Raw genomic sequence first — 25,382 nt, forward strand, 5'->3', positions numbered from 1 at the left:
TGAAGATCTTCAAGTCCTCATTCTCTTATGATAGAATTTTTAGCTTCTTTTACAATCTCTGAAGCAGTAACTCATACTAATACAATTCAGACTCAAGTTATTCCAGTAGGTCACACTTGAGGGTCTATGTGATAGGACAAAGAAGATACTTCATTGTGCACTAAAGAAGAATATCTTACCTCTGTATTTAGACTGAGTTCATTTCTTTGGACCTCGCCAAGGCTACAGGTTAGATTCCCAGTGGTTCGACATGGTTCTTGAAATGGACAATAAGCTATGGGTTCTTAAATAAAATGCACATTTCCATTATTGGGGATTCCAACTCAGCTTAAAAGCTTAATCCTGATTTCCTTTTATAGATCAATGTAGTTATTATCTTGTATGCATTAGTGAACACTGTTTAGTATCTTGGGATGTTTTACTAATATTTGCCAAGGAACCATGCTGAAAATAGTTACTGTGTACAAGGCAACATGTTAATCACACAAGCATCTACCTGGCATATATCTAGCACACAAAGATGCCAACTCAAGCAAAAGTATTGATTTTTGTTTCCCTTCTTGTTTCTTAATTCACACAGCTGATCATACCTCCTAACTCAGCCAGAGACATACCTATTCACTTTCGTCCTTCTGCTCTTGGAAGAGCTAGTCATCAGACTTCTGTCATCTTTCACTGTGCTCAGGTATGATAGAGTATTCTTAGACCAAGACAGGTTAATTAAATTTTAAAGTTAATAAATATGTAAATCTAATTTATCCATTTGACATCTTTGCAAGCAAAACAACTTTACTGTAAATTATTATTTAAATGAACTTTTGAAAATATAGTATGCATTATGTATGCACAGGCATTTAAGAAGGCATCTTTAAATTTTTAGATCACTTGAATGAAAGAGAATATAAACCCAGATTTAAAATGTAGGTACTTTAATGTAAATGCCAAATTGCTAGCATTTATGTTAATTTTCTGACTTGGATTTTATTACTCTAGTTTTCATGAACTTAAATATAAAATTGTATGAAATCTAATCTTGCAAGTAGTATGTTTTTTCCCACTCTATTTTCATCTGAATAATAATAATTTTTAAAAACAGTAGTTTATTTTTTAACCATTTCTAAACTTGTTACATACCATTCTAAGAATTATTTCAATTCATTGTCACCAGAGTTCTTATGGTAAAAATACAGTCAACCCCATTTTATGGATCAGTAGGTGGTTGAACCTAGGACTTCTTGCTTCAGCCCATCTTCATAACTATTTTTATAGCTACAGGCACACTGCCAAGTCATAACTGTTACTGCCAGTAAGAATTTTACATTATTTGTACGTTTATTATTATTTTTTACTTCTTCAAGTGTTGATGGGGGAGTAAAGTAAGTGGAAGGGTTTGCTTTATATCCAAGGAGCTTAGAAAATCCTGTAATCTGGGAGGGAGTGAAATCAGATATAATACAGAGGTCCCCATGTCAGTGAAAGGCTAATATGTAACTCAAAAGAAAGTGAAAGGGAAAGTCACTCAGTTATGTCCGACTCTTTGTGACCCCATGGACTATACAGTCCATGGAATTCTCCAGGCCAGAATACTGGAGTGGGTAGCCTTTCCCTTCTCCAGGGAATCTTTGCAACCCAGGGAAATCCAGGTCTCCCGCATTACAGGTGAATTCTTTACCAGCTGAGCCACAAGGGAAGCCCAAGGGCCTTCTTTTCCCCAAAAAATGTGTAATTTAGAAAAAAAGGTTTTGAGGCTATTAAATTGTTTATATGATTACTGACTACTACATGACCTGAAGCAATACAATGGATTATGCTTGACTCTCAAAAATATATATATACATGTATATATATATATTTTTTTCATAAATTTTTTTTTCTGGGCACCATACGGGATCTTAGTTACCCAACCAGGGATCAAACCCATGCCCTGTGCATTGGGAGCATGGAGTCTTAACCACTGGACTGCCAGGGAAGTCCTGTTGAGTCAAAAATATTAAAGAAAATAAACAGTAATCCTTCTTATACAGAATGGAAGGTGTAGTAGAGATATTTTCTTTCACAGAAATAATCTTAACGTGGCTTATCTTTTAGCTCATTGCTTCATAGCAGCATCAGCCCTTTCATCTTCATTCTTGGAGATAACTTAGTTGCTTGCATTGTTGGTGGAACTTATATCTACTCAAGGTAGTCTGGCACATCAGCAGGGCAATGATTAGTTATTCATCTTGATAGCTTTAGAAAATCCTAGCCTAGAGGTCAAACTCATAATTCTTTATCAGACAGAAAAGAACTCAAACAAGTAAGTAATCAAATCAAATCTTTTTGTCAATCACTTTAACACAGGGCCTTGCTTTCAGTTATTCTCAGCCTCTCCTTCCAAGCTGTAGCAAATCTCCAAGGTTTCATCTCTGGTTAGACTTAAATCTAACTGACTGATTTGAAAAGACCCTGATGCTGGGAGAGATTGAAGGTGGAAGGAGAAGGAGACGACAGAGGATGACATGGTTGGATGGCATCACTGACTCAATGGACATGAGTTTGAGTAAACCCAAACTTGTTGATGATGTACAAGGAGGCCTGGCGTGCTGCAGTCCATGGGGTTGCAAAGAGTCTGACGCGACTGAGCGACTGAACTGAACTGAGACTTAAATCAGTGTCATCCTTTTACCTAAAGTCCAGACCACGTCAACCTTTTCAATGTATTACCCTAACCCTTGTGATTTTTCCTGCCTTTTCTTTTAATTTTTTTTTGCCTTTATTTATTTTTTTGTCCTTTTTCATCTCTGAATCACTGAGGGCTTCCTCTTAATTCATCTAGTTGACATTTTGAGGCTTCCCTGTTGGCTCAGATGGTAAAGAATCTGCCTGTAATACAGGAGACCCAGGTTCAATGCTTGAGTTAGGAAGATCCCCTGGAGGAGGAAATGACAACCCACTCCAGTATTCTTGTCTGGAGAATTCCATGAACAGAGGGGCCTGGCAGACTACAGTCCATGGGGTTGCAAAGAGTCAGACACGACTGAACAACTAACACTCATTGACAGTTTTTTCAGGCAAAACTGTTTCATCCTAAAGTATTGATTGAACAAACTTTCTGAAAATGCAATATATATGATGAATGTGTAGACATAAAAATAAAATGTTTTAAAAATAAAATTTTAGGGTTACTTTTCTAAGTCTGTGAGTTTGCAATTACATTAACAACTAGGGAAAAACTCACATAGATTTCTGTTCCTCTCTGGATTTCACTGATGAATATATTTGAATTAACACACACAACTAAATAGCTGATTAATCAAAAATCTATTCTGTTAGTGCTTGTAACTCTGTTAGTGCTTGTATTTCTGAAAATGGTTCTTTGCTGAACTTAAGGAAATGCCCATGGATTATAATTTATTTCATTTGTTTCCAGTTTGGATCCATGTGAAGAACTCTGCATTATTAAAAAAAAAATCTAACTTTAGGCTAAGGTAGTTTGTGTAGATTTTGAATCTTGAGATTAATTTGGTTAGGGCATCACAACTGTGTATATCATAAACTCAAAATATGCTTCCAGAGTGTTTCAAAGAGATTGTGTCACTGCATGACAAGATAAGAGGAACAATAGTAAGCAGCAAATATGATAAACAGGCCTTTTCTTTGATATCAAACATTATGTTCTGAGATTTTTCTCTTGGTTTTCAGTCATTTCATTTTTATTTTCAAATAGTTTCCATTACTTATTTATACTTGATTGTGTGACTTCCTGCATCTAAAGGTCAGAATAGTGGAAATGAAGGAAAAAAGATTAAATCAAAGTAATATTATTACCCAGTATGAGTCTGTGGTCCTTGCAGCCTGTGTCTATGGAAAACTCTCTTGATTCTTAGCAAGCTCAGATGCCCATGAGCTCTACTCAGTGTGTGAGCCAGATCTACTGTCTTTTACCTACATTTGTTTCATTTTTCAGAAACATTGGAATTGAATCTTTGTTTTACTGTGTCTCCTTTCAATGAAGTTTTAGATAAAAGATGAACTAAAAATGTTATATTTTTTAATGCACGCATTTGCTTGGGCACTTTTTAATTTCTCTCTGTGAACCTAGGTTGATAATTTAACCAATGCTAGGGTGATTGTTAGTGATTAATGTCCAAAAATGGTGGGACGTGGTTTAACTTAAAAGCTCCAGTATTCTAGACGACTTGGTGAAACAAGAAAACATGATCTTCTGTTTTTGTAATTTTAGCTCATTTCCAGTTGTTTAACATAAGCCAATTTCTGTCATCCATGATTTGTTTTATAAAATAGCCAAGAAATAATTTACATAAAACAGTTGTTAATGTAATTGAACCCTGATACTTGATTCCAGTCAATCAATTGTGTATGATCAAGCTCAGGCATCATAAGTGAAAATACAGTGAACCTATGCTCATAGATTCTCTGAATAAAAGTAATGTAGGCACTTGAAGACATATGCAGATAAAACGTGCTTTTAATCCTCACTACTAAGACAGCATTTTATGGATTTGCTGTCACCACCCATCCTACTTGGAAAGAATCATAAAGTAAGTTTCCCTCTTTTTATTGGAACTTAAGCTTGAAAACATCTCTGTAGTTTTAGAGGTGATAAACTAGGACACTGTTAGTCAGTTTCAGTTCAGTCGCTCAGTCATGTCCCACTCTTTGCAACCCCATGAACCGCAGCACACCAGGCCTCCCTGTACATCACCAACTCCCAGAGTCCACCCAAACCCATGTCCATGGAGTCGGTGATGCCATCCAGCCATCTCATCCTCTGTTGTCCCCTTCTCCTCCTGCCCTCAATCTTTCCCAGCATCAGGGTCTTTTCCAATGAATCAGCTCTTTGCATCAGGTGGCCAAAGTATTGGAGTTTCAGCTCCAGCATTGGCCCTTTGAAGGACTGATCTTTAGGATGGACTGGTTGGATCTCCTTGCAGTCCAAGGGACTCTCAAGAGTCTTCTCCAGCACCACAGTTCAAAAGCATCAATTCTTCGGTGCTCAGCTTTCTTTATAGTCCAACTCTCACATCCATACGTGACCACTGAAAAAACCGTAGCCTTGACTAGACGGACCTTTGTTGACAAAGTAATGTCTCTGCTTTTGAATATGCTGTCTAGGTTGGTCATAACTTTCCTTCCAGGGAGTAAGCGTCTTTTAATTTCATGGCTGCAATCACCATCTGCCGTGATTTTGGAGCCCAGAAAAATAACATCAGCCATTGTTTCCCCATCTATTTGCCATGAAATGATGGGACTGGATGCCATGATCTTCGTTTTCTGAATGTTGAGCTTTAAGCCAACTTTTTCACTCTCCTCTTTCACTTTCATCAAGAGGCTCTTTAGTTTCTTGTTAGTCAGTTTTTGTTTAATGACCTCTTCACTCATCAGTAACATTAGTAAAGTGTTCAGTGCAGAACAGAGTCTTAAGGGACTTTTATTCTAAATGAATACAAGGGTAGCATTTTCAAACAGAGGTTTATGAAATGTGGATGAAAACAGTGGCCACATTCACTCTCCTTCACATAATTTTTGAGCCATTCTTTCATTTCATGTGATAAGAGAATGTAGGCTGTACTAGATAATGGGAATAAGTAATATGACAATCGCAGTCATAAAGAATCCACCTGCTGGTGCCGGAGATGCAGGTTCAGTCCCTTCATCGAGAAGATCCCCTGGAGGAGGAAATGGCACCCCACTCCAGTATTCTTGCCTGGAAAATGCCATGAACAGACAAGTCTGGCAGGCTTACAAAGAGTTGAACACGACTGACCCAACTGAGAACACAAACACACACACAAGTTGTACTCACTTCTTTTTAATGAGACTTCAGTCTATGCCTCACCTTCTTTCTTTAATGTGTTAACTACCTAAAATTCATTTGAAATTCTAATGTTTTGGAAGCTTCATACAATGTTTAGTACCCATTTTGTTAGACAAATTGATTTTTTAAAAAACCTTGAACAGAAATGCATGGTTTTCATTAAGATTTCTTTTATGTATTGTTATCAATAACCTATATGCATTGAAATATGTTTAATACTTGAATGCTGGTCTTTGGCCTTTTTTTCAGTGTAAAAACATTGATTTTTTTTCAGTAAAATCAAAAGGAATTTGGAAAAGGAAAGATAAAATGATGCTTGTTAAATATTAACTAAATACTTTTTTCTCTGCCAAAATTTTTATGTGTTCTATATTTATTAAGTGTTACAAATAAAAAATAGGTAATTAGGACATATATGTTATGTATGTCTATCTTTAAACAGTTTAAAGAATGGATATTCCTCATCTCCGGAATAGGACTGTTCCCCCAGCCTCACGAAATACAAAAAGTAACCGCATACCTTCATCTTCAGGCATCTATTCCTATACCTTTCCAAAATCCCACCAAAGAAGATGTTTTGATCGATATCTTACTAACTGGTAAGTTGTTTTCCTTTTACCTTACATATGTTATTTTGTAATTATTATTCTATCACACTTATTCTATCATGGAATCCAAGCATTTTAGAGGTAGTAGACACTTTGTAGAGATCCATTAGCTCAACAGCATCATTTTTTAAAGAGAAAACATAAGGTGTAAGAAATGCAATATCATGGCCAAAATCACAGCTCTAAAATGATGGAGCCAGAATCAGAAATTAGGAATCTGTGTACCAAGTCAAATTCTCCTAATTTTATCTGGAAACCCAAACATGTAAATTATTAATAGTAAATTTTTATAATTTTTATGATAGTACTCAAATATATCAATGGTTCTTCTTCAAAACTTTATAAAATAATAATAATAATAAAGTCAAAAAAAAGCAAGAGTTCCAGAAGAAAAAATTCTAGTGTTATAATTTTGTTTCCTTTGCCTTTTTTCCATATAAATAGCATAATCAGATTAAATTTTAGCTCCTACCAAGCTTGTTCCTCTTTTTATTTCATTTTGAAGATGTATTTTTTTAACTCAGTTTTGTGAAGTGCTTGATCACTTTCTTAAATGACCAAATAATATGAGTCTGAAATAAAGATCAACTATTATGCCTGGTAGCTCAGATGGTAAAGTGTCTGTCTACAATTCGAGAGACCTGGGTTCAATCCCTGGTTTGGGAAGATCCCCTGGAGAAGGAAATGGCAATCCACTTAAGTACTATTGCCTGGAAAATCCCATGGACAAAGGAGTCTGGAAGGCTACAGTCCATGGGGTCGCAAAGAGTCGGACACGACTGAGCGACTTCACTTTCACTTTCATTATACTATACGTTTTATGAAACACATTTTAAATCTAATAATGGACATTCATAATTTTAACTTTGCAACTATTATTGCCATGTCTGCTAAAACTACTACTACTACTATGATCCATTTTTATAAAGTTCAATTTCACAGCTAATAGGAACACAAATGTCAGGGCTTATGATATAAATAACCAGTTTACTCTACAGAATGGTTACACTTGGAATTCATGCTGTCTTCACGAGTATATTACAGTATATTTTCTTGAACCTTGGAAGCCCTGAGTATCATCATTCTTAACTTCTGTCAATCTGATTGTGGGAAATTGTATCTTATCCTCATTGTATATTTACTATTTTTTTTTCTTTTTACAAATTTACTTTTTTTTTTTTAATTCATGCTGAAACTGAACACTGTCATTTACCTGTTAGAATTCTCATCTTTCCTGATCATCTCTTCTTGCTCTTGGTATGAAGTAATTAAGAAAAATTAAGAACATAATGTCATTTCATGTAAAATGCCCTTATTGATACTTCAACTATAATGAGAAGAGACATGCTGTTTAATAAAACTTGATTGCAGGCTCAAGGAAGTCAGCATTTTAATGTGGAAGAGACTTAAACATATGTATAAGTAGAAGGAAGAAGCCAGGGTTGAGCAAAAGTTAAAAAGATGTAAAGCCGGTGGGGTTTAACTGATGGGCCAAAGCTCAGAGAGAACTGGGATCAGGGTTGAGGTCGAAGGAAGAGCCTTGAACAGGAAGTATGTTTCCACCTTTGAACAGATGATGGTACCTTAAAACAAATGTGAATGAAGATAAAAATGTAGGTAGTAGAGGCACTTTGGGGTTAAGAGCAGTTAGGTTTATATTTTCATCTGCTGAGGAAAAGAGATATAGTAAGAGATTTGAAGAGTGGCACAGTGGGTTGATATAAATGCCTGGAGGGAAAAGAAGATAGAGCTGACAAAATTCAAATAAAAAAGGTATTATATTTGGCTGGGATTGGAAACCATAAATTAAGGTAAGCACCAAGAAAATATGTGTTTGTGAACTTTGTACCAGTTGTCAGGCTTACAATTCTTGGTGTGGGAATACACAAGGCTGATTAATGGAACTTTCCAGGGAACGGAATTTTGAGGACCGTTGTATCACTATGAGTATTATAAAAACATATTGGATCAAAATTTTAGCATTAAAATAAAGTTAATTTCTTAATTTCATTTCATTGTTCTAAATTTTTTTCTCCTATATGACAAGATAAAATAGTAAGCTTGATAATTAAAAATGTATTCTCTTTTTAAAAATTAATTTAAAAGTCTTTAATGTAAACTCACCGTATCCTGGGAGAATGTTTAGACTTAAAGGTTCTCCCACTTCATCCTTCAACCTGAAGAGACTGGAGACCAAGGAAGATGCTGACCTCTAACATCTTCCTCTCTTCCACTTTCTTCATTACTTTATGAAAAGATTCTTCCTTTCCTTTTCTTAGTGATAGAATCTCTCTGTCCTAACTTCCTCACCCTTTCTTCTGTGGACTCTTTTTTTCTAGCTGCCATGTGCATATCTTCTTGTACTCATATTCCTTGGTGACTTGGCATCATAAGTTGGCCTGAATTATTGAAGGGCCATATAGAAACATGACTGACAAGAAGAATAAGAATAGCTAACTTATATGACAAAGATCATAAGAGATTTACTACAAGCAACTATATGCCAATGAAATGGCCACAGTATTTAATTCTTTATTCTGTATAGTTTTGTTGTCAATTTATGTAAAGATGAGTTTCTTAATTTCTAATTAGGATTTCTTAAATTCTAATTTTAATTCAATTTTAGGTTTGCTTTTTCAAACTTTCTAAATTTATTTTTGAATTTGTGAATCATATATTATTTAAAACTCATCTATATAAAATGTTCTACTTAAAGAAATACCATTCCTGTAATTGAGCCATCTACCAATTTCTCAATCAACCGTATAGATGGCCATCATCATTTGATTCTGATTTATCCCTACTGTGTTTATGTCTGCAAAACTGAGATATTGGATAAATGCATATATACACACATGGTTCTGTTTCATCCTCTTACACAAAGGTAGAATACTGTATGATTTCTTTTACACCTTGCTACTTTACCAATGTCTGAAATCCTAATAAAATGGTTAATGGACATCTTTCTCATAGATTTTTATGACTTTTAGTACTCAGTAATTTTTTTGCTACACTATTGATTATATACAGCTAGTCTCTAGTACATAAATATTTTCATTATTTCAAATAATTTGCTATACAAATATGCCCCATGCATTTTGCTATACAAATAACATCTTTGTATATTTAAGATGTATTTCTACAAGTAGTATTGATGGGCAAAATGGTAAATATGTATACAGTTTAACTCTATGTTACAAAAATCCCCTTATTATCAGCTGACATCTAGTTCAATATGTTTATGATTATAAATGTAAGTGCTGACAGAGACTTTTATTTTTTATACATGGTAGCACTAAAAGCAAGTACTTATTATATAACCCATAAGCACATTTTGAATAATTGATTGATTTTTGTAGTGGTTAGTTTAAATTATTAACACTGCAAAAGTGTGTATTTATGCATGTATAATTATTAACTACTATAATATGTTTTTATTATTTATTTATTTTTTATAATCTATTTTTAGATGGTGGACTCAAACATGATCTCTTTAGTATCTTTTAATTTGAATAGTTTAAATGAAAATTCTAAGAATTTATGAGTTGAGTTTATAAGTTGATTTTTTAATATTATAGAGAAAACTATTAATAGTGATGAATATCTGCTTCAGGAATGTCATTTAAATCTAATCTTAAATATACCTTGAAAAATGATCTGAAAATTTCCCATTAAAAGGAAATTTTGATTCTATTTCAGTCTCCACTGGTTTTTGTCCTCTTGAATGTGACATTGAAGTCTGTTATCTCTTTATACTTTGATTAGGTGAGGAAAAGCCCAAACGTCTTGTCATGGCTCAAATCTGGGACAGCTTCATGGAGGAGACTTCTGCCTTCAAGATTAGTGGTGTGACTCACACAAAAGGTATGGGATTTCTGCCTTTATATTCTGTCATTCTATATGCTGTCACATTTCAGAGATGATAAATATATGTCTTATTGTCTTAATAAATATTTAATGAAAATGAAATATACAAGTTAAAAATTTTCACAAGTTTTTTTAGTACATTGACAGAAAAATACAGAATATATAACCTTTATGTATAGTCATCACATCTTCATTTTTCATTCCATAATGCATGAAACAACTTGTAAAAAAATGTTATCTCTGAGGTTTTGAATAGTTGAATGTCACATCACTTAATACATAAGTGTGTAAGTCAAAGATTTTGGAAAATTAAAAATACCTAGTGTGCTAAAGTTGCTTATACTTATGAAAAATAATTCCATCTTTGCAAAGCTGACAATTCCGTGAAAATGTATTATAGGGTGTGTATATATTAGTCATCCTATTTGAATATTGATGAATAGGAAAAAATTATAAGGCATAAGAAATAATGAAGTTGCTTAAAAATCTAAAGCTCACAAGCTATGACTTTGCTTAAAATATTTTTAATTGAAAAAAACAATCTTCATAATTATTGTAAATATGATAAAATACAGATTATCTTAATTAATTTAAAAATAATGGCTACAATCAGTAACTACTACTGACATTTAAATATAAGTGGGTTCATGATTTTCTTTTATTTTTACTCTAGTCATTTATATCAGCATTCTGAATCTTATTAATTTATTTCATTTGATACAACAACTCCATGTTTTAGGTGTTATTCTTATTGAATCAAGGAGATTGCAGTTCAGAAAAATTAACTTATACATCAAAACAGTTATTTGCTAACAAAGCCAGACTACTGTATATCTGATTTCAGCATCTTTGTTTTCTGTTTCTTTGCAATATATTGAAAGAAGTATGAACTGCAGCTCACAAAAGAGAAAGTAAAGATGGCCAAACAATGACTAAAAATAAGTTCAGGGTCACTAATATTCAAATAGATGTTAATTAAATTGTAACTATCTAAGTTTTCTTTTTCCTTTCTTTTATAAAAAAATTTTCCTGTTTCAATGAAATAGGAACAAATACAGATTGTGTGTGTGTGTATGTGTGTGTTTAGTCACTCAGTCATGTCTGACTCTTTGTAACCCATGGACTATATAGCCTGCCAGGTTCCTCTATCCATGAGATTTCCCCTGGCAAGAATGCTGGAATGGGTTACCATTTCCTTCTCCACAAATACTGATTAGGGAAGTATAGAGACATAAGAGATGTGTTTTTGATCTCTGGCTTGAGGAGATCCCCTGGAGCAGGAAATGGCAACCCACTCCAGTTTTTCTTGCCTGGGAAATCCCATGGGCAGAGGAGCCTGGCAGGCTACAGTCCATCGGGTCACAAAGAGTTGGATGCAAAGAGCTGGATCACCAAATCATTACATAGTTGTTATAGCTTACAGTGATTGATGTTGGATTCATGATCTCTGAAGAAGAGAGTTTAGCTTCAGGATCAGGGGCAGGCTTGATCACTCAGAGTTCTTGTGTGACACAAGTTTTATTACGGTGAAAAAAGACAGAGAAAGCTTCTAACATAGACATCAGAGTGGGGGCAGAGAGTGCCCCCCTCTCTAATCTCAGCAAGGGAGCTATATACTTTTTCAGTTGGTTATTACAGTAAATCAAAAGAATGTCTCAAGGTTGTAAAGATGTTACCAGACCCACTCTCACAACATACAGTTTAAGATGACAAGAAACATGTCCTTGAACAAGATATGTTGTTGTTATATAATCATTGGTACAGAGTTTAAGGCAAAACATATCCTTGAGCAAGATGGGTTGTTTTGTTGTTTAATCATTAGCTCTGGCCTTAAAGAAAAAAAGAAAAAAATTACATGATTAAGATGAAGGGATGTTAAAAAGAAAAGTTTGTCCTTTTCTCCTCCTCTTCCCCCTCCTCCCACTGAACTCCTCCTCCTCCTCCTCCTCCTCCTCCTCCTCAGAGACCCCAGACTTCTTATCAACCTACCTAAGAATTAACTCTCTCAGTTGCTGAAAATCACTTTGTGTAATATATATAACAAAGCTTAGAAATTAGCACTTTTTTGACACAGTAATTCCATTTCTGATGAGATATTTTCAAGAAATAACCAGAAGATGGATTATTTACTCACAGAGATGTTTGATATTGAGTTATTTATAACAACAAAAAAATTAGAAACCACCTTAATGCCAAATAACAACTTTGTTTTTGTAGTAACTATTTATATGTCTGCTTATATTTCAATTTTACTAACCCATTAATATGAGACGTTTTCTTCTTTTCTCATTTCTTCAATTGATTTTATGCTTTCAGAGCCTTTGTACATTGTAAATAAGTTGAAAATTTACCTCTATTTTCTTTTTTCTTTTCCTTTGTTTATAATGGGGAAGGAGTTACAGGTAGGTAGGCATCTTTTTCATTTTCTCTTTTTAATTTATCCAGATTTTGGTTTTTATACTATGAAATTACAATCTAATTTGATCCCCCCCTTAAGAGGCAAGATTTCTATCTTTTAATTAAATGATAGTTATTATTTTGTTGTGATTTATTTTTGCAATGTGATATTCTATATTCAGATCATGTATACTCTGCTACACAGATCTGTATTTCAGGTCTTTTCCCAATGCCATACAGTTTAAATCCTACAGGTTTATGTTTTCTTATTTTATTTATATTTTCTCATTGTCATTTCAATCATTCCTTTCCTATTATCATCTCTTTATCCTTATAGAAAAAAAATTAGAACAACTTATAAACAAGTTCTTAAAAGTCCCAATAAACAACTGGATTGAAATTACATTAAACCTATAGACAAATTTGGGGGGAACTACACCTTTATAATATTTAATCTTCTTATCCAGGACCAATAATTTCCTTAATATTTTTGAGTATAGTATTTATAAATATTAATGAGGTTTATTTTTGCTTGAAAAAAAACAAGTTTCCATTGGCAGTACTTTTATTTAAATAATACAAATATTGTGTAATGGTGGTCAAAAGGTAAAAAATTAATAAAATGGCAGGGAATCATTCACTGTAAACATAGAGTTGAATATGGAGATTATGGAAATTGTTTCTCTTACCAGAGTCAGCAATCTTATTGAATTAGTTTATAAAATTTCCATCTTTTTTACTAATTTTTAACTATTTTATATGGAAATGACTTTGCTCATTTTTTTTATGCTTCCTTTTTTTTTTATTCCTGGGTCCTTATTCTGCAGCAAGTAATTTTTAAGACATTTTCAAATTAAAACCTAAATAATCCATTAGGAATTATATACAATGTAATTTCTGTGCAACACAGAGACCAACATTTTATGTTCTATAAAAATTTTCAGATTTTAAAAATATAAAAATTACAAATGTACCTTCTTAGTTATAATTTATATTGTTAATGCTGTCTTCAAATGGTTTTTAAATTTAATGCAGTCTTCTGCTGGATTTTTCATCTAACAGTGGACACCGTGTCTGTGCAATGGGTTAACATTTCAAAATATATTCCCTGCTGCTCTATAAAATAAAATTTCCAAAGAAGATTGTTTATTTTCAAGAAACTTCCTATTTGTTCTGATATTCTTATATGATATAATATTAGTGTTAAGGATGAGTTGGATAACATAAACACTAAAAGTACGACAGAAATGCGATCTCTGTTTCTTACAGTGCTATTGGCTTTTTAAAGACTTTGGGATTCTTTGACTGTATTGCAAGAACTGCCTCATATACTATATAAAGCATTTGTAGCCTTAAAAATAAGTCTTTCTACATCTGCATGCTCTCAGATGAACTGATTGAGTGGTGAGGTTCTGAACTTGCATTGTCCAGTTTGCCATGTAATGTGACAGTGCATTCAGTTCAAATCAGTTAAATGCTAGACATTAAAGGGAAATCAAGTACAGCTGGTAAGACTAGTATATATTCCTCAGTTCTGAATGTTGCTGCTTCAGTCTATGGTAAGCTTGTCTATGCATCATCCCAATCACAACCTGACTTTACCAGCATTTTGGTCTATATAATGACAGAAGGACATGGATAAAAATAATTTTTGCAAATACTCCTCATATTAAATCATATTAGTTCTTTCTGAAATTGTAAGTTCCTTTGCATTTATGAAATCCCTTAGTAAAATTGAATGGGTGGGTGAATGGACTGATAAATGGATAGATGGATGGATGGATGGATGGATGGATGGATGGATGGATGGATAGATATATAAATAGAAACCAAGGCAACAACCCTAGCCATTGAAACTGTTTTTTACATTGGAAAAAGATGTTCACATCCATTTCATTCCTCAAAGGAAACATTTTTTTTTCTAGAATTTTTCTTCCTTAGACTGAGTTCTATACTAAGCTATAGATGAAAGGGAAAGGAAAAGGAAAAGTCACTCAGTCGTGTCCAGCTCTTTGCAACTCCATGGACTATACAGTCCATGGAATTCTCTAGGCTAGAATACTGAAGTGGGTAGCCTTTCCCTTCTCCAGGGGATCTTCCCAATGCAGGGATCGAACCCAGGTCTCCTGCATTGCAGGCAGATTCTTTACCAGCTGAGCCACAAGGGAAGCTATAGATATTAATAGCTAAATACTTCATTTTGTTTTTAGTAGTTTCACTGTTCTTTTGTTATTTTTGTCAGAACTGGTGACAGGAAGTAGACAGGAGGAGAAAAAAAAGGTCTTCCTGTCAGTGGAGAATCTTAACCTGCCAGGTTTTCACTTTGAAACTCATTCTTGTCTACACATCTAATTAGGTCAAGTAACCAAGAATGAGACAAGAGTATAGGTGAATTGTGATCTCAGAAGACATCCTTCTATAACACTGAGACATGTATAAGAGTTGCAGTATTTTTTTTCTCTTTTACTAGTAACTGTTCAAATGTCACTGAAGGAAAATCAAGATTAAACTCTTGAGAGAAAAAAAAATCTTAGCTGGAACATTTTCATGGATCCTCTGACTGTGTTAGTTAAGAAAAAGGGAGGGGGGCATAGATTAGCATTATATATCATAGTGTAGCACTAGGGAGTAAGTAGAAATCTATATATGTGTAAAGTTAGACCTAGGGCTTTAGGAAGGGAGCCACACTGCAGGAATAGGACATTAGACTTGCAGTGCGAGAATCTGTGTTCTGTTTGTTTGTTTTCTCCCCCTTGATCTTTTTTTTTTTTTTTTACTGTAATATGGAAAAGTTGTGTTAGCTTGAGCTGGTTTCTGTACTCTCTAGACCCTGTTTTAGAAATCAGAAAAAGTAGAAATTAATTTTACCTAATAAGATATTTTTTTTCCTGATAAGATTTTTTTTTGAGCAAATGCAATTGTGCATGTGATGAAATGTCTAAACATTAAAATTACGTACAAGTATTGGTTATTAGTATTATTTGCATAGGTGAAAAGAGGTAAATGCAAAGATGAATTCCTGATTTTCTCAGTTTTAGATGAAATAGGATCTAGCACACTGCCAGTACATGCCAGGAAATATATTTCTGAAAAACAAATAAAGCAATAAATAGCAGTTATTTTTCTTCTGAGAACTGCTTTTTAGGTAAAACAGTTAGGAGAGCAATGATTTTAATTTTCATCAACTACTCATTGATGAAAGTCTTGTTGCCTTGATCAATACCTTTTCTAGAAGAGGATATATTACAGAACAGTAGGTATCTTTTTATATTCATATTTATGTTTTAAGAGTATCCAACTTTCAGTTCAGTTCAGTTCAGTTCAGTTCAGTCGCTCAGTCGTGTCTGACTCTTTGTGACCCCATGAATCACAGCACGCCAGGCCTCCCTATCCATCACCATCTCCCGGAGTTCACTCAGACTCACGTCCATTGAGTCCATCATGCCATCCAGCCATCTCATCCTGGGTCGTCCCCTTCTCCTCCTGCCCCCAGTCCCTCCCAGCATCAGAGTCTTTTCCAATGAGTCAACTCTTCGCATGAGGTGTCCGAAGTACTGGAGCTTCAGCTTTAGCATCATTCCTTCCAAAGAAATCCCAGGGCTGATCTCCTTCAGAATAGACTGGTTGGATCTCCTTGCAGTCCAAGGGACTCTCAAGAGTCTTCTCCAACACCACAGTTCAAACGCATCAATTCTTCGGCGCTCAGCCTTCTTCACAGTCCAACTCTCACATCCATACATGACCACAGGAAAAACCATGGCCTTGACTAGATGGACCTTAGTCGGCAAAGTAATGTCTCTGCTTTTGAATATACTATCTAGGTTGGTCATAACTTTTCTTCCAAGGAGTAAGTATCTTTTAATTTCATGGCTGCAGTCACCATCTGCAGTGATAGATATCTATATTTATATCTAACTTTATTAAAAAAATAACTCACACTTGTTCCTCCTTTTGCTATCCCTAATCCTTTATATATTCTGTTCATTCAACATTTTAATTTAAAAACTCAGCAAATTTCTATTATTCATATACCACTTTCACAAATTTTGGCATTTCTTAGTATCACCTATATAATAATTTACCTATAGTATTTTAGTAGAAAGCAGTGTCACTTGTCATGAGCAGTACAACGTACTCTGTTCCAGGAACTAAACACTTTATATAAATATCAATTCATTTAGTCTTCACAAGAACCCTAGGAGATAGATTCCATTAATAGCACTGTGTTAGAGATGAGTATACTGAGATGTGTAACTTATGCTGATAAGTTATATCCAGGATCACACTCACAGTATGTGCTGGAACTTGGGTTTGAATGTAGGACTTGGACTCTTACCCAATTATGCAATACTGTTTTAAACAGAAGATAGCTATAAAATGTCAGTAAAAATAAAATGAAAACTTTAAATATATGTCCAAGTTTCACTCAGAATATCATAAATGCCACTCTTGCAAAAAAAAAAAACAAGTCTTCCTGGAAAGCAGTCTCTGAGAAGGAGGTTGGTGTACAGGAAGTGTACTAGTGGGCAGTATATGAGGATCTGCAGCACTGGGAGAGAGAGGATGAAACAAAACTGAACAGAGGGAGATGAGGACAAAAGTGTCCTTGGCAAGCACTGAAACAAGGAGAGCTCTTCAGAGTCTCCCCAATTCTAGATGAGGAGGCCAGGATTTTACATCTCATTTCCTCACACCCATCCCTCCCACCCCAACCCCATCAATTCATCATGAAATGTAGTCTAATCCTGGAAAGGAGTTTAACTGGGTCAGGTGACTCTCTTCTGCTGAAGGCAATTCTCCCAAAAAGTTGATATCTAGGTACTGTATATTGGCAATAATCTTGATAGCTTGGGGCATAAAGTCATAAAGATATATCTTCTTTTTAGTAGAAGCATTATTGTTCACTTTTCCTGATACTTATCTCAATAATTTTAAATATGATAAGATGTCAGAATCAAGGTTCATTTTATTCATTTTTTGTTATTATTCAGTGACTAAGTCGTGCCCTGACTCTTTGTGACCCCATGGAGTGCAGCATGCCAGGCTCCTCTGTCCTTCACTATCTCGTGGAGTTTGCTCAAATTCATGTCCATTAATCAGTGACACTGTCCAACCATCTCATCCTCTGTTACCCTCTTCTCTTCCTGTCCTCAATCTTTCCCAGCATCAGTGTCTTTTTCAGTGGGTCAGCTCTTCACACCAGGTGGCCAAAGTATTAGAGCTTCAGCTTCAGCATCAGTCCTTTCAATGAGTATTCAGTTTTGATTTCCTTTAGACTGGTTTGATCTCTTTACAGTCCAAGGGATTCTCAAGAGTCTTTTCCAGTGCTACAATTTGAAAGCAATATTATTCATTATGTATACATAATTGTCCTATCACCATTTATAGAAAAAGTCATCCTTTCCTTACTGAAATTGCAGTTACACTTTTCTCTTACATCCATTGACAGAATGTGTATGAGTTTTTTTTTTTTTTCTGGATTCTGTTCCTTTCTAGTTGTCTGTTCATGTTTTTGCACCAATACCATGTATCTCAACTACCATATGGCAAGTCTTAATATGTAGTAACATAAAGCCTTCACATTTTCCCTCTTCTTCAAGATTGTCATAGTTATTCTAGATGCTTTGGACTTTCATAATCATTTCAGAATCAGCTAGTAATTACTAAACACACACAGGAGCACAGATATACACATGTTCCCTTGTGAGGACTTTAATTTAAATGTATTGAAACTATATGTTAATTTGTGAGCAACTGTCATCTTAGAAATCCTAAGTTATTGAGTTTTTGATTCCAAGAATATGGTGTTTCTCATCATCTAATTTATCCAAATGGCTGTCTACTATATTTCTTTAAGATTTATTTAAAAGCCCATTTATCCCTACTGATTTCATATGCCAGCATTATCATAGACTAAACTGCCATATGTACTTCAGTTCTTTCTGAATTATCTCTACTATTCCACTGATCTGTCTTTTAGAGCCCAAATTACACTGTTTCAATTAGAGAGGCTTTATAATGTGCTTTAGTATGCGTTGAAGATAACTCTGTCATATTGCTTTTCCTTTCTAAGATTTTATTGGCTGTTATTCCCTGTTTATTTATCTGTATGAACCTTATAATAAACTTGACTACCTCTAGAGAAAACCTGAGAAAATATTTACTGGGATTATTTTAAAGTTATAATTTAAATTGCAACTTTATATATGTAGAAAGAAATGACATTTCTGTGATATTAAATCTTTGTATTAGTGTCATTTTATGTATTTTCACTAGTTCATCAGCTTTGTGCCTTCAAAAACATTTAAATTTTATTTTTAAAATATTTTACAAATGTTCTAATGGGCAAATCATGCTTAAAACTAATTTTGATCACCTTTTAAGAATAGTGATAGTATTGGCAATATATCTTATTCTTTTTTACAAGTGCAATAGAAAATATAGTTTGTTGTCACATAATACAAAATACCTTTATGATTATTTATACTTAATAATTTCTTCCTTATTTTAAGTATAAAAGCTCACTATTATATTTTATCTTATTGCTTCCTAGATAACTAAAAGGCTTTACTGAAAGTAACACTTTGCTCAAAATAAAAAACCTTCAATCATTTTAAGGAGAAAGATGAATATAATTAAAAGTGCTCATATAATGACTATCATATTACTTTATTACTCATGATATTCCATGATGCAGTGGTAAAAGGATTAGCACACTATACAAAACATTTTACACAATGTAAATAATTTCTGTAAGAGCTAATTAAATTTTATCTTTGATTTAAAAGAAAAGATTTAGAGCCTCAATTTAGATTGTTGTCTGCAGAGCAATCTCAATGTTAGGGAATCCTACTTCTGGTTAAAGATTCCTGGCAGAAAAGCACATAGAGAAGATACATTTAACCATGTTGGTCTATTTATATTTTTCTTTAAAACATCAGGCCTTTCTTTTTCCACATAATTGTCTATATCTAACTGAAACTAATCAAATATAATTTTAGTCATTTTCATGTAACTTAAAAAATTCTAATTTAGCTTTATTTAAATATAGATGTATAGGTAGACAGATAAATGTTAGGTAGCATCCCCTTTCTTTGAAAATTAATGTCTCTGTTGTCAACATGATACCATTCAGTTAACCATTGTAAGAAACACATTGGGTTCCAGGAAGCAGAACTTTCAGACCTAACATTAGTGTTTACATTTGGCTTCATGTAAATTGTATTTTCATAACTTTTGCCCATTTTAAATGATATTAGGTTGTTTTACATCTGTGATTAATTTGCAAAACTTTTTCATGTCATCAGTTCAAAACCTTTTTTTAATTGAAGTACAGTTGATTTACAATATTGTTTCAGTTGTACCAGCAAAGTGATAGTTTATCATAAGATGTTGAATATAGTTCCATATGCACTATAATAAATCCTTGTTGCTTATCTATTTTTTGTATAACAGTTTGTATCCATTAATCACATACTTCTAATTTATCCCTCCTACCCTCCCTTTTTTCCTTGGTAACCCAAAATTTGTTTTGTACGTCTATGTGTTTATTTCTGTTCTATATATAGATTCATTTGTATTATTTTTAGATTCCACATGTGATGTCCTTAATATTTTTTTTTCTGTCTGACTTACTTCACTAAGTGTAATATTCTCTATGTTTATCTATATTGCTGCAAATGACAATAGTTCTTTTTATGGCTGAGCAGCATTCCATTGTGTGTGTGTGTGTGTGTGTGTGTGCGTGTTTGCCTGCGTGTGTGTATATGTCACATCTTCTTAAGCCAATCATCTCTTGTTGGACACTTGGGTTTTTTCCATGTCCTGGTTATTGTAAATAGTGTTCTATGAACACTGGGGTGCATATATCTTTTCAAATTAGAGTTTCTGTCTTTTCTGGATATATGCCCAACAGTGGGATTACTAGATCATATGGAAACTCTATTTTTAGTTAGTTGTTTTTTTTTTAAGGAAATTCTATACTGTTTTCTATAGTGGCCATACCAGTTTACTTTCTCACCAGTGGTGTAGGAGAGTTCTCTTTTCTTCACATTCTCTTCAGCATTTATTATTTGTAGCCTTTTTGATGATGGCTATTCTGACCAGTGTGAGGTGATACCTCATTGTGGTTTTGATTTGCATTTCTCTAATAATTAGTGATCTGAACATCTTTTCATGTGCTTGTTGACATCTGTATGTCTTCTTTGGAGAAATGTCTATTTAGATCTTCTGCCTAATTTTTGGTTGGGTTGTTTGTTTCTTCAGTATTGAGCTGTTTGTATATTTCAGGGATTAATCCCTTGTCAGTCACATCATTTGCAAATCTTTTCTCCCATTTCATAGGTTGTCTTTTCATTTTGTTAATAGTTTCCCTTGCAGTACAAGTGCTTTTAAGTTTGATTATGTCTCATTAGCTTACTTTGCTTTTATTTCTTTTGCCTTGGGAGACTGACTTAAGAAAATGTTGCTGTAATTTATGTCAGAGAATGTTTTGCCTATGTTCTCTTCTAGGAATTTTATGATGTCAAGTCTTATATTTAGGTTTTTAAACCATTTTGGGTTTATTTGTGTGTGTGATGCAACTGTGTGTGCTCATTCACAGTTGCTCAGTCATGTCCGACTCTTTGTGACCCTATGGACTACCAGGCTCCCCTGACTATGGAGTTTTCCAGGCAGGAATACTGAAGTGGGTCACTACGGCCTCCTCCAGCAGATCTTCTCAACCCAGAGATTGAACCTGCATCTCTTGTGTCTCCTGCAATAGCAGACAGATTCTTTACCATTGAGCCACTTGGGAAGCCCATATAATGTAAGGAGGTATTCTAATTTCATTGATTTATGTGTAGCTTTCCCAACACCACCTGTTGAAGAGACTGTCTTTCCTCCATTGTATTTTCTTGTCTCCTTTGTTGTGGATTAATTGATCACAGATGTGTGGATTGGAATTATTTTGGGGCTCTCTGCTCTATTACATTGATCTACGTGTCTGTTTTGTGTTGAAACCACATTGTGTTGATTACTGTAGCTTTGTAGTATAGTCTGAAGGACTATGCTTCCAACTTTGTTCCTTTCCCTCAGGATTGTTTTGGCAATTCTGGATCTTTTGTTGTTCCATATGAATTTTAGAATTATTTGTTCTACTAGTTCTGTGAAAAATGTCATGGGTGTTTTGATAGGGATTACATTAAATCTATAGATTGCTTTGGGTAGTATGGGCATTTTAATAATATAAAAGTATGTACATTGTCAAACAGTATTTCTTCATCTGTTGAGATAATCATGTAGTTTTGTTGTTTCTTCTGCTGATATGATGTATAACATTGATTGACTTGTATATGTCAGACCATCCTTGCAACCCTGAATGAATCCAACTAGATCATGGTGTATGATCCTTTTATATGTATTGTGGAATTGATTTTGCTAATGTTTTATTGAGTATTTTTACATCTACATTCTTGAAAGATATTGGCCTATAATTTTTTTCTTTATCTTTATCTGGTTTTGATATTAGAGTACTGGTGGCTTCATAGAATGGATTTGGAAGTGTTGCCTCCTATTCAATTTAGAAAACATTTTTGATACGTCCCTGGGTGATAACTTCTTTCAATCTATTATTTGTTTATTGTGTTTGATTATAGAATTTTCCCATAGGTTTTTTCTTGTTTTGCAATTTTATCATTGAATAGCCCTTTCTTTTCTATTCCCTGAGTCACCTATCTTGGTTAGAAAGATTTTCTCCTTCAAACATTGTGCAAATAGACTACTAATTTTTTTTTCTAACCTCTTGTAGAGTTTTAAAATATGTATATTGAAATATGTAATTCATCTAGAACTTATCTTTATATTTAGTGTGCAGGTTTTCCTATTTGTTTTTCCGTTGTGACTGTATCATTTACAAAATAATCCAGTGCTTTCCCAATGAATGGGAACAATATTAATATATAAATTGTATATTATATATTAATTATTTAAATTTAAATCAATAATTATGTATAAGTTAATTTATATGAAGAAATATTATCATGATTATAATATATTGACACATATTTGAGTATATTAATTCTTTAATATATTTAATATTATATAGTATTTTAGTTAATCAAAGCATATGTTAATAAGATAACATTCATAAATATGTACTTCAAGATTTCTTTATAGTCATTCTATATGTTGTTTCAGTAATTTGGTTATAACTAGCCAGTACTTTTTTTAAAATTTGTGATATTTATGGTGTGTATTTATATCTGACTAGTCACTTTCTCTATTCTCAATATGATATAGAAGAAACCAGAAATTTAGATGTTGTTTTAAAAATAGCCCATCATCAGTGTATTTGGGAAGTAAGAACAAAATTCTATCATTGACTTTATTAAACCATCTTAAAACAGTAATTCTTATAGTTTTTTATGTGCTTATGGATAAGTACTTTATTTTTCTTCTTATATTACTTGTCTATAGTCTTTAAATACTGACACATCATTTACCTTAAATGCTTATTTTCATGAAATGGTTTAATTTAACAAAATTCTCAAGAGAGTTTCATCGTTCCAACTCAATTATATTATTGCCAGTGAATGAAAGCCAAAATCCTTCTCCAGAATAAAAATATATGGTTTTCCTTCTTTTTATATTATTATAGGTTTATATAAAGCATTGTACATAATCCTCAAAATGAGAAAGTTTATCTTTAAGCAATGTGAATTATATACCAATGATGATTTGACAAGATAGTATTCTAATTCAGCATTAATCTAGATAATAAATGTAAAGACAAAACTCTATCTCAAAGCATTTTATACATGTAGAGGGATATACAGATTTATAGGGTAATAATTTTGCTCTTATTATTGTTGCTACTAGTTTCATTATTAATATTGATGTTATTCTAATTTGGAAATCCTTGCTATGATCAATAGAAGTTACATACTCAAAGAATTTGTGTTTTAGAATATAATAGTTGTAAAGACAACAACCATGTTTTCTCAATGATCACTCCCTGGATATTTAGTGAAGTATAAAGCACTGATATCTTAAAAGAATATATAACTAATTTTTTTCTAGTTAAAGTCCATTTCACCTAGAAGTAAAACTGCCACATTTAAAACAGATTTTCACTAATGTGACCTTAGAAATTAAAATAAAGGTCTACAGAAGAGAAATAGACCAAAATAGATTAAAAATGAGCACTTCTTTAAGTATCACTGTATAAACAAAATTCCATTATCATAAATTCTATTAAGAGAAATATGTTTCAGAGAAAGTTTCTTTGTACTAAAATATTTTAATGACCCAGTAAATGGTTCGTAGAAATAGTGTTTAGCTGATACGGTTACAATGAAACTCAACTCTGCCACCAATTAATATAACCTTAGGCAAGAAACTTCTTCTCGACCTTTTAAGTTTTCTAATTTTAAAAATCTGTCACTTGGCATTTCCATGTTCTGCTCAGTGATGTTTAAATGTTTAGCTTTGGAAAAAAAGCACCGTTCACAGTCAAAAATAATGAAAAGATGAGAAAACTGAAAGGTCATAATTTTTATCCCAAGGGCTAAAGATAGATTGACAGTGACATCCTCTTAGTAGCTTAACCCCCTAAAATCCCACTGGCACTCCAGAAAAAACTGGAGAAACTTTGAAAGATTATCCTTTGTGGTACAGACTTAGAGGAGGGGCCTGCAGCTTCTCTGAGAAAGGCATGAAAATATTCCTGGACTCCCTTTCTTATATTGCTATGGAACAAAAGCCTTACCCTTCATGGTGAAGAAAAACAAATATTGTTCTTGGAGCATAGGTAAGCCCTTAGAGCATAGGTAAAAACCCATTTCAGCTAGAGTAAGGTCAGAGGGGAAAAAAGAAAAAGAAAAAACTTCTACTCTTGGGGGAGAGCAGGGATTTATGTAAGACATAGTGCAACAGCTAGCAGAAGAACAGTACAAGTAAGAAAATCACATCCCTCAAAACAGAGGATATGGTGACTGCATGACAATCAAGCTTAATTAGAACCACAGAGAACACTGGCCTCACCACTACTACCACAAGGTTAACAAGCAACTGCAAAACGAGTAACACTGAACAGTTGCAGGAGGAAGACCCTATGCGAGGTACAGTGCAAAGGGAAGACCAAAAACTGAGGGTGGAGCAGGCATTAAGAAAAACTCTTTGGCAAACTATCCCCACATGAACAAAAGTGTATCACTCTCAGCTAAAAAATATATGAGACAGATATATATCCCTTGTCATTTGAAAATAACACACGTCTCAAGAAACAAATCAATTATTAGACCCAAACTGTGACATCATACGGATGTTCAAACTACCTAAGAAGACATTCAAATTACTATGGCTTTAAGCTTTGAATGGAAAAGATGGACAGGATGACAGATTGAATTAATTTCAGCAGCAGAATGGAAGTTATTTTAAAAAATAAAAAAAATGCTAGAAGTGAAAATACAGAAGAATGAAAATACATAAACAATGCCTTGATGGATTCATCGGCAGATTTGACACATCCAAAGAGAGAATCTATGATTTTCAAGTTAGTCCAGTTCAGTTCAGTTCAGTCGCTCAGTCGTGTCCGACTCTTTGCGACCCCATGAATCGCAGCACGCCAGGCCTCCCTGTCCATCACCATCTCCCGGAGTTCACTCAGACTCACGTCCATCGAGTCCATGATGCCATCCAGCCATCTCATC

At 33.6% G+C, this 25,382-nt stretch overlaps 1 protein-coding gene across 1 annotated transcript in view; it reads left to right on the forward strand.

Moving 5' to 3' along the window:
* CFAP47 (cilia and flagella associated protein 47) overlaps positions 1 to 10,349 on the forward strand; it is a 388,870-nt gene extending 378,521 nt beyond the window's left edge. Inside the window, exons 38-40 of the mRNA XM_018043692.1 lie at positions 581 to 685; positions 6,261 to 6,417; positions 10,192 to 10,349. Coding sequence (XP_017899181.1) covers positions 581 to 685; positions 6,261 to 6,417; positions 10,192 to 10,349 — 420 coding nt within the window. The remainder of the gene's footprint in view (positions 1 to 580; positions 686 to 6,260; positions 6,418 to 10,191) is intronic.
* Positions 10,350 to 25,382: the final 15,033 nt, after the last annotated feature.

This window comes from Capra hircus, assembly GCF_001704415.2.
Source record: "Capra hircus breed San Clemente chromosome X unlocalized genomic scaffold, ASM170441v1, whole genome shotgun sequence".
NCBI classification, from domain to species: Eukaryota; Metazoa; Chordata; class Mammalia; order Artiodactyla; family Bovidae; genus Capra; species Capra hircus.